This window comes from Vidua macroura, chromosome 5, assembly GCF_024509145.1.
Source record: "Vidua macroura isolate BioBank_ID:100142 chromosome 5, ASM2450914v1, whole genome shotgun sequence".
NCBI classification, from domain to species: domain Eukaryota; kingdom Metazoa; phylum Chordata; class Aves; order Passeriformes; family Viduidae; genus Vidua; species Vidua macroura.
This window is the reverse complement of record NC_071575.1, coordinates 21,022,616-21,032,871: the sequence shown is the minus strand read 5'-3', so window position 1 is coordinate 21,032,871 and position 10,256 is coordinate 21,022,616. Positions and strand designations below refer to the sequence as shown.

The 10,256-nt window shown below is 47.3% G+C and overlaps 1 protein-coding gene across 4 annotated transcripts; it reads right to left on the bottom strand.

Moving 5' to 3' along the window:
- Positions 1 to 2: 2 nt before the first annotated feature.
- EIF3D (eukaryotic translation initiation factor 3 subunit D) lies at positions 3 to 7,454 on the bottom strand. Of its 4 annotated transcripts, none has more exons than XM_053978290.1 (15): positions 7,339 to 7,451; positions 6,910 to 7,043; positions 6,632 to 6,677; positions 6,111 to 6,247; positions 5,926 to 6,011; positions 5,400 to 5,472; positions 5,151 to 5,266; positions 4,811 to 4,943; positions 4,101 to 4,248; positions 3,736 to 3,866; positions 3,202 to 3,287; positions 2,846 to 2,975; positions 2,222 to 2,364; positions 1,166 to 1,446; positions 3 to 157 (listed from the first exon to the last, which is right to left on the bottom strand). In XM_053978290.1, the coding sequence occupies exons 2-15, from the start codon at positions 7,030 to 7,032 to the stop codon at positions 144 to 146; spliced, it is 1,647 nt and encodes a 548-aa protein (XP_053834265.1). In that variant the 5' UTR covers positions 7,033 to 7,043; positions 7,339 to 7,451; the 3' UTR covers positions 3 to 143. The 4 variants fall into 4 exon arrangements, with proteins under 4 accessions (XP_053834265.1, XP_053834267.1, XP_053834266.1 ...); XM_053978292.1 differs by having other exon boundaries at positions 5,151 to 5,263; XM_053978291.1 differs by lacking the exon at positions 7,339 to 7,451 and having other exon boundaries at positions 6,910 to 7,214.
- Positions 7,455 to 10,256: the final 2,802 nt, after the last annotated feature.

Genomic DNA, 10,256 nt, shown 5'->3' with positions numbered 1-10,256 from the left:
GGCACTCGGCAAAATCAACTTTATTCCGCTTTCCCTCATTTATGATCGATGTGCAGCACAGCCAGGGCAGAGGTACAGCCACAGCCCAACCCCGGTTACAGGGCTGCCCCAGCACTGCAGCCCCTCGGTGCTGGTTGCAGGGTTCAGCTCTCTTCCTCTGAAAAAGAGAAAAAGAGACTAAGTGAATGCAGCTGGGGGAAGAAAACCCCAAAATGAAACCCTCGCTGTCAAGGAAATGGCACAAAGAACACAAAAAATCAAAACTGCCACTTCGGGAGATTTATCCCACCTCCAACTGTCTCCTCGCCTCTGTCCAGCTTCCCAACAAACCTGCCCGTCAGCCACGATCACACACTTGTCATACACAATTTACATTCCTGAGCAAACTACGCAGCAACCCAACTAACATTTCCATAATAAAATCCAGAGCAGCCAGCATAAGTTTACAGCCTAAAAATAATCCGGGAGATATTTTTCCCATCACAGAAGCAAGAAGTCTAGGATAAACGGTTTTCCACTGTCAGTGGAGCACACAGAGATCTCGCATCAGAGATGGTTTTAGGCAGCAAAGGGAAGGTAGCAGTTGTCCACTGGGCACCACTGATCCTCCAAAACTTGCATCCAGACTAACCAGTGATTGTTCAGCTTCAAGAGTCACTTCGGAAAAGCCTTCACCACGTTCCCTCAACTGCGCTCTGTCACCACGCGTTTTAAATGTGTCACCTTATAGTCACTGCCATTTCTAAAACTGCAGTCAAAAAATATCCCAGTACCAACAGAAACTAGCAGCCACCCACTCCTGCAGACCTTGGGGCTGCTGAATGAAGGACTTCTTGGCAGGCTTCGTTCTGCCAAACAGTGCTCTGGATCTGGGACCTCCTCCCAACTCCTGCTAAAATCAGTCCTCATCAAGTACCTGTACAGAGGCACAACATCCGCATTTCCAACTCTGCGTTGTTTTTCTTCCAGCTGAGTACTCCCAGTGTCACCCACACCTTTTCAACAGAGTCCCATCCTTGGGACCACCCATTCTCCAGCCTCGTTCCTCTCCTGCCATTGCACTGGTCAGATCTGATCCTTAGCTCTGGTCTTCATCATATATCACCCCTTTTCATCCAGACTAGTGTATCACTTAAAAGCATAAAACACCAAGTATGCTACAAACCTTCCTCTTCCTCTTCTTCCTCCTCATCCTCCTCATCTTCATCAGAGCTGAAGGTGCCATCAGGCAAACTGTAGATGCGGATCACCTGCTTGTTGGGGTCCTTGAGGATGAGGTACTTCCCCTCATCCAGCTTCATGCAGATGTCAATGACGCATCGCAGGATGCCCCAGGCGTTCTCTATACTCAGATTAATCTGGCTGGCAAATTCATTTGGCTTGAACTGCTGTGTGCCCAGGATCACGTGGCGGGCAGAATCCTTCACGTGGTAACGGGATACGTACCTAGGAGGGCAAGAAGAAACCAGAGGTTATCAGGAGATTACACCCAGACAGCAGAACGCCAGCAAGAAAAGCAGCGTGATCATCTTATTTTTGTTTTCTGGGCTGAAAAATCCTAATACTCCAACACTGAAAGCTAAGAGGATTTCCTGACTACAAACTGTCAATCTGCAATGCACCTGGAAATCCCCAAATTGGATGGAGAGGTATAACAGATAAAGAAGAATTAGCCCCACAGATAAAATTAAGCAATAGCATGATTAGCTGGGTTGTTTGGAAGGAAAAAGATGGAAAAGAACCAATTCTGTGTCTGTGGATGGAACTGAGGGTTGCAGAACCACTAGAACTTAGCAAAAAGCCTCTTGTTCATTACCTACAGTACTCAACTGATTTTAAGCTGACAGTTTAAAAAATGACGCGGCCATATCTCCCCCCACCACCTAATTTCTCAGTAACAGGGCACTGAGAATCTCGATCAGATTCCTGACAGGCACCACAGTCACTGTATTTATTTCCCTTGTTGGTGACCACAGCAGAGAGGCTAAGAGCCCACACAGACCACCTGTCCCTCGTGTGTGGGGTCAGTCACAGCTGGATGCTGAGAGGAAGCAGCTTACACCAAGGCTGGTGCACTCACCACAAGCTTTCCTTTCTTGGCCACTCAAACACTGGGTGATTTTAGCATTACTCGTTCTGTAAATGCTTCACTCAGTCATACACAAAGTTTAATAATGGAAAATGCACCTGGAAGTTATTAGATGTGAACTGCCCCCCTTACCCCAGTTTAAGATACTCTGATCCAGCCAGCAGTGCACAGCATGTCCAGCGGGCCAGTTTGTAGCTGTTGTTCTTCAGCTCCGTGGCAATGACAGCCCCTCTCTGAGAGTCCAGCTTCTGGCGCCAGTCCACCCCATTGCAATACTGAGAGGAGAATCAGAACCAGGGTCAGCCTGACAAGCCAGCAGCAGCCATCTCTTCAGCCATCTTGTCATCACACAGGGAAGCTGTCTACCCTATGGTACCATGTGAGGGAATGTGAACTGCAGCCTACAGAGAAAGCTCTTGCACTGGGAAGGGAGAAATGCAAACAACGGGGATTGCTCAACATTTGTGGCACTGATTAGAAAGAGTAGTTTGTGAAGGAAGAATTCTAAAGAGAACCATAAAGAACAGACTGACTACTGTGCTGAACACCCAGGGAGACAAGAGGGTTCAAGCCAGCTACCTCACATTTAGGGGAATATCCCATCAGCACTGCTTGTCCACCAAAGCTATACTCCTTAGTGGAATGTAACACCCGGGGAACACCACCAGATGTTTGTCTCATCTTCCCTGCTGTACCTGGCATGTCAGGCAGCAGTGAAGCAGTTAGAGCTAGCTTGGGGATCCTTTTCTTCCTCACCCTCGAATCCCACTCGTTCAGTGTTTTGATGTTGATGAATGACACTTCTCCATTAGCTCCTGTCATCACTCCATCATGTTCACAGCGGACAATGAGATCTATATCATCTCCCAGCTTCCACCTTCGGTACCTGCCAATAAACAATCCAGCTGGTTATTTCTGACCTTTGTTCTCTTCCAGATCCACATAAGCATTCAGCAAAATCCTTTCCCCCTCTATCTTTTCACTGTGAGGTCATCCATGAATCCCTTTCAAGGTAAAGCTTATATCAGTAACACTCCCAAGGTATTTTGCCTCCATATCACACTGACATCCTGCCCCCTTGCCAAACCTGGGCATCAGAAATATCAACTTACCTGTATGCAACAGAGGCCACTTCATTTTTATCCATGTCATCCTCCACAAAGGGGTTTGGGTTGGGAAACTTGTATTTCTCCTTTCCCTGCAGATGAAAACAGCAGAGCATGTTAGGAGACGGCATTCCTCTACTAGAAAAATATTCTTTTACAGCAACAGTAGCTGATTTCCCTTATGTAGAGAAACACCAAAACATTAAGACAGCTGATGAAAGCCTCATGCCCGCATTAGTCACAGCACTATAAGCAGTACTTGTACTGGTACTTAGGCTTCATTAAGTATACTGACAAACCTGTCTACATCATCAACGGGAGTAGGATGACTTCTCTGTGAAATCAAGGTGAAAACCTCTCTACAACAAAGTCACACTGCTCACCAGAAATAATCCCACCTCTTTCAAAACTGAAAGACCACTGGTATAACACAACTGTCAATTAAAATGCTTCTGTGCTGCATTAAAGCAGCCTTAATGAAGTCTCTTCTTGAGACTCTCTGGAACACAGAGCCCACTACTCATCACTGTTCCACCATACCATCCTCAGACACTGCTGGGAGAAGTTATGATTGATGTAGGTAGCTTCCATGGCCAGGTTGCGTGGAGAATTAAAGGAGTTGCCCTCTTCCTGTGGTGGTTCATTGGCTGTTTCACTCACTGTCAGGAGGTCTGGGAAGAAAACCAGATGCAAGTGGTTATACTTGGGGGAGTAAATATGCCAGCTTTAGTGAGTTTCTAGCACCACATCAGAGCAGATCAATACTGAAGTTCCCCACACAGCTATAACACATACTGCAGTAATAAGCTTGCTCAGGGGGCTCAGTGTGGACACCCAAACAAGCATGAAGAAAATTAGACCCTTTAGCTACTGCAACAGAAATTCCTTTCAGGACTTTTCCTCACCAAAATCTGAGTTGTCTCTCTTGTCAAAGAAAAGCTTGGATCCAACTCTCTGGACAATGATGTCCCAGGAATAGACAGAACGAGTGCAGCTCATCAGTGTGGCCAGGATGGCATCTGTGGCAAACACATTCCCTTGTGTCTTGGCCAGCTGTGAATACAGGAGGAGAGAAGTGTTTCAGCAACAAGAACAGATACCCCTTCCCTAGGCAGGATGAGAAGTGCTAGCAAACAAGAGCACTGACTTCTTCTACTGTTCTGACTGAGAAACATGAACTGGTGAGTACCACATCGACTGCCAGTGAAGCGTAAGGTACTACCCAGCAATCCTGGCCCATCCTCACCCACACAAGGGGAAAGTAAGAAACTACTACAAAATGTTAATTCTGTCAGAAAATGCACAGTTTCTCACTGCAAATCAGGTCACTAGAGAGAAATGTCTGAGCCTTCCTCACCACCAAAACCAAGGCCAAAGATCAGGTCTCTTGACATAAGTTTTCTTCCCAACATAGCTGAAGTACTGGTCTGCTTGCCCTTCCAGAATTTTAACTTTTCCTTGGCCAGTGTTCCTAACTCTGCATTAGTCTACCTCTGCCCTCCACCTAAGAAAAATACCGGTACCAGCTAATGCTTCTTGCTTTTACCCTTTGGTCTGACGGTGACAGCTGGTCTCTAACAACAGCACACACTTAGTTTTACCAACTGGTGGATACCTTTCGGATAACTGGGTCATCCGTAGTGGTGACGGTATGGAAGATGCGCTTAATGCTCCTCAGGAGCTTCTCGTTCCTTGTTGTAATGCGGTCGAAGGCTTTGTCATAGTACTCTAGGGCTCCACAGCACTCTCTGCAAAGATAAGAGGACCATCTGGATACCCCTCCTACAGATAACACCACCCATGAACGACACAGGGCCTGCTGGTGTTCTGTTACCTCCCCTTGGCTTTTGTACTTCAATAAGAACATTTGGACCAGGCAGGAGACGCTTGAGCTCCTGCTTTCCACAAGTTCAGTGACTTCAAGGAGCAAGCAAGGGGCTGTTTTAGGAACTCACATGTCCTGTGGCTCTGACACCTCCAGATAGCGCATTTTCATCAGCCGAGGGAAATCCATCTCCTCCTTCACCTCCCAATCGCTGCGAACTTCAACAGAGGAGTCACGAGGTTTCTGCTGTGCGGCCAGAGATGGGACAAGTACACAGAAATGGAGACACATCAGGATTTGTGTAAGAGGAGCTGCCCTGTGAGTGCAGCCAAAGAAACCTAACCATCAGAGGGGGCACAATGCCCATCAGTTTGTCTACCTGTGATTTCTGGTCCCACTTCTGCCTCACTCCAAACTGCTTCTGAAACTTCTTTTGTAGGCGCAAACGATCTCTAAAATGACAAATGTGAGAAAAGTCATGATTCCTATTTGCCACAACCACTTCTCCACTTCCAAACTACTACCAGAGGAACACTGCTTTCAGGCACTGAGCTGCTGAAACATTTGTTGAGCCATCTGTTGATCAAGATGCCCAAGGCATTAAAAGTCTGTTCTTTGCTCTGAGCAGCTCTTTATACAGTTTTACCTGAAGACTGAAATGCATTTTTTAGAAAGGATATTCTCTCTTTAGAATGCCACGTTTACTTTCTAAATACAAGCAAAAAATTTGAAATCCATGCTTTTAAGTACTACTGACACCAGAAGAACACTGGACTCGAAACATCCTGAAATTCTTTGCTGACTGTTTGCTCCAGCAGATTCTGTTACTATAAGTTTGCAAATTCATCAACAGTATGTTCACACACTCCAACCAGAGCTCAGTATGCTCGTCTCTGCAGCCTCACCTCTCCTTCTGCTTGGCACTCTTTGGCAGTGTCTGCATGCTGAACTGCAGCATGTTCCGACGGTCTTTGTCTCTCCGAAGGTTCCTCTGCAGAAATGATGGAAAGAAAAAGGAAGACACTTCAATTGGGAAAGAATCCTGTGCTGCCGAAGCTCCCCTCTGATCCTGTCTCCGAGAACACGCTACCTGTGCAAACCTCATGCGGTTCCTCTGGTACGCCGTTTTCTGCGTCCGGGCCGTGTCCACCAGCTGGAAGCTGGTCTCGTCCTCCTCGTGGAAATAGGCATATTGGCTTCCGCCGCCAAACTGTGACGAGTACTTGTCTGGAAATAAAACAAAGCATCTCAGCACCAAGGTCCTAAGAAAAAACCCTGATGCTTTGCCCCTTTCACTCCCCCGCTCCCTCCACCTAAGTCCGATATCTCAATTGGGACTCCTGCCTTACACCCGCATGTCTTCTCCCCCTCCAAACCTCCCTTATGAGCCCGGGTAGTAAGGAAGTACAAAAACCCAGAGTAAACCCCAAGGACAGGGAGAGCCCCACAGAACTCTCCCAAGGGTAAAGCACGCTTCCTAAAGTAAGCTGCCTGTCTTGCTCAGGCGTGCAGGTAATTACAGGGTGGGTGTGAGACATGAAAGCAGGAATGACGCTTGGAAGGAAACTTTGCAGAAAATAAACCCCAGAACAGCCAGCAGACCACACGTACTTGTGTATCTTTTATCCTGGTACGTGGCTCCTGTCCAATCGGCCACCTAAGAACGAGCATAAACAGTCAAAAGTGAGTATTAACACAACATATGCTCCAGGTCTAATCCTTCTGACTCCCACCTCTGCCTGCCAGCCCTGCCAGGTGTTCACAGTGTGTTAGGACGCACTGCCAAGGGTGCCAGAGGAGCAGCCAGGGTAACAAAAGCGAACACCGGAGGCAGCGTGCAGGGGGGCCCAGAAGGAACCAGAGCTCACGGCCCAGCACGGCACAGGTACCTTGCCCAGGCGGTCTCCTTTGCTGAAGGGCTGGTAGGGCATGTCCTTGAACTGCTCGGGCACAGCACACGGGCCCCAGCCGGAGGGGTTGTCCTGGATCACGGGTGCCACAAACTTCGCCATTTTTTAATTTTCTGAAGGTGAAAAAATGAAAAAAACCCTCAAACCCTCAGCTGCCGCACGGTGTGGCACCGAGACCTGGAGCCTTGCTTCGGCACAAGCCACTGCGAAGGGAAAGCGCCTCCGCCAACCAGGCCCGGGGAGGAAGGAAGGGTCTCGGTGGGCGCTGCGTGTGCCGGGGAGGGGCGGGGACGCGGCCCCACCGGAACCGGCGGGAGCGGCGGGGCGGGGCCGGGGGGTCTCGGTACGCGCGGGAGGTGCCGGCGCGGCAGGAGAGCGGCTCCGGTGCGACCCCAGCTCCTCCCTCACCTGCGCGGCCCCGGCGCGGCCCCGATGGCGGCGGATCCAGCGGCGGATCCGGGAGCGGCTCCGGCGGCGGCGGCGGCGGCGGGCGGGGAAAGGGCCGCGCGCAGCTCCGGCGCGCCCTTGGCGTCAGCGCCGCGCGACGGCAGCGCCCTGTCGTAAAAGCAGAAAACCGCCAACGCCCCGGAAAAGCGAGCAACGAGCGCGGCTGCCGTAAAGCGGCAGCGTTGTCGCAAAATGTCAACTATTAAAGTTTTCTTAAGAGAACGTGTTCTTTGGTGTTTGATCGTTGTGTGCTTTCAACTCTGACCAACAAGAAAAGAGGTTTAATCTGTGAAACAGGAGCTAACAAACAAGCTCCAAGTGATGTCCAAGTGTTAGAAAGATTAATTACTTGACAGTAGAACTGCCTTGTTAAGGTTTAGGGATCAGCATTTTTCAGTGACCTCAGGGGTGGTTAACAAAGCTTGGGAAGAGGGATGTACCACAGATAGTGGTCACGAAGAATGCAGAATTTACAGGCCACAAAGACATTTGGCAGAACCCCCAAGGTAAGGAAGAAACTAATAAAGACAGCTCGGCAACTGTGCTGAATCAGCTCTAACAGAGTAAAAGGTAATTCTGGCAGGGGGCGATCGTGGCCACTGACCCAAGAAACCACTGACTCAAAAGGAGAGAGAGACTGAGCATACAGACTAATTAGTGTGAGCAGGGAGAGGTTCATTAACCAATAGAAGTCGTAATACTAATTCAAAAGATAACTAGGTAACTTGTAGTCAACGGTCATTAATGCCTTTGTTTGCCAAAATATATAAAGAGTGAAAAGTTTTGGTAGTTGTGCTGGCTTTGTGGATTTGCCATCCAGCACATCCATCTTTCTATAGAGATCTGTAAATAAATCAAATACCTGGATGATGTGTGCGGATTGGCCTCTTGCAGACTGGGTGAAAGAACCTATTTTGGGATAACACTGTCATTTACTGAAACTTCCTTCCTGCATAGTCACCAGTTAATAAAGAAAAATATGCGGGAGTGGAAGGAGAGTGATGTTAATGATAGTGTAAATTTGCCTTGTTGATTAAAATGCTTGAGTTTGGCTTTTAAATGTAAAAGCTGGGGGTGACTTGTGACAAACCCCATTCACTTTGTACCCAGATGTGATAAAGAGGAAGAAAACTTGGCTTTCTGTGTGTGTTGAAGGCTCAGCAGAGCACAGCAGCTCAGACAATGGTGAGGTCAGAAACATCTCCAGTGCTTATGATGGCTGAACTTCTGGAACTGTGGAGCTTCTCTTGGCAGAGGTGTTCAGCCCTATGCTAGGCAAATGCCTGTTGGGAATGGTTTTGGTGTCAATGACTTGCTTTTTTTTTTTCCTTTAGGAAAACTTGAGTCCAACTTACTCTACAAATCAGGTATTGGAAGAATATTGATCCTCAACTATTAATGTGCAATTCCCATCTGGTAAAATTTGCTTTATAGACATGTGATGGAGTTACTGTGAGGTGTGGTTGGTAAATTCCTGTTTTCCCAGATAAAAATGGAGGTAGAGGTTAAGAGATGACTTTGATAGAGAACAGACTTACAGGACTCTGGACAAGAAATATGTCAATAAAGTCACATGCTAGGACAGGAAACGTGACTTAATGGTATGCCTCTTAATTTTCTCACACACACAACTTCTTAAAATAAAATTGTATTCCAAACACTGCAATGATGCTGTGGAAAATCAGGTACTTTTCAGTCTGTAGTTGTATGATCATTCAACCAACATTTTGTTTTTAGAGGGTGTTACAAAAACCACTTGACTTTGAGAATTAAAGATGTGTGAAGAATGGGAATTGCACTTGCCCTTGCTCTGTTCACAGTGTGATATTTGAGCTTTCCCATTGTCCCTGATGGCTTCCCTGGACCTGCTGGAAGGCAGACCTAGGGCTGGAAGTTGGATTCAGCCCTACAGCCTCTCTAGGAGACCATGAACCAGTGATTTAATACAGCAGTGCCTCGAGTCTCTGTCTCTGTAATTGGGTTAGTATTTCTTCTCAGGGAATGAGGACAATAAATCATTAAATCCCAAATGTTCTCATGCCAGAGTGATTGAAATTTTCTCTACCCTTAAAAAGAGCAGGATCTGGTTTACAAATCTCTTCAGCTCACAGGCCAAAAAACTCTTTAGAGAATTTTACTGAGTATCTTTTACCTAGGAAGAGTCTAGATCAATATTTTCCAGGCAGAGAGGTTGTGAATTTTCTTCTTTATTTTCCACTTGTGATTTCCTTCTCGAGAAAGAACCGAAGCTGCAGCGGTCTTTGCTTTGACAAGACACCCTGCCATTAATCAGAAGTGGGATTATTAAAGTGCCTCTTCCCGCTACCAAAAAAAAAAAAAAAAAAATCCACTTATAGAAATACAGTTTATAAAATACAATTTGTAACTGTCTCACCTAAACAGCCTTTTTGGAGACAAACATCATTAGAGCTGGAACTGCCTCGCTGGTCGCTTGCAGTGGCTCAGTGGGATGCCAGCTCCAAGTGCCTGTCCCTTGTCCCCCCAAGCTGGACAATGGGCTTTGTGGGCACAGAGGCACTCAGCTTAGGAGATGGTGAGGAAAAGAGGAAGAAGTTCTGAAAAGAGGAATAGGCTTAGGAATGAACAAATGAAGAGAAATAGACTGATAAAACAAAATTCCGTGCTTTCCAGCTTCTTCTTCATTCTCGAGCCTGCATGAAGTGCATGCAAGAGAATGTAGTGCTGCTGCTGTCTACCAGACATGGCAGATGATGTGCAGCTTGGTCTCAGCCCATCAGATTTCCTTTTCTGGTGACACAGTTGGATATAGGTGTGGGTTGGAGGAGATGGCATGCATAGGGAGTGGCTGGTGTGGGATAAACACTCTCCTAGGCGTGGATCTAATCCTCCATTTTCTT

What these genes read in the sequence shown, in the direction of transcription:
- EIF3D (XM_053978290.1), bottom strand. Translation starts at nt 7,032, where the DNA reads ATGGCGAAGTTTGTGGCACCCGTGATCCAGGACAACCCCTCCGGCTGG. An exon ending in ATGACCCAGTTATCCGAAAG is followed by an intron (nt 4,249 to 4,810) that starts GTATCCACCAGT and finishes CTGTATTCACAG; the next exon opens with CTGGCCAAGACACAAGGGAA. An exon ending in GTGGCCTCTGTTGCATACAG is followed by an intron (nt 2,976 to 3,201) that starts GTAAGTTGATAT and finishes GTTTATTGGCAG; the next exon opens with GTACCGAAGGTGGAAGCTGG.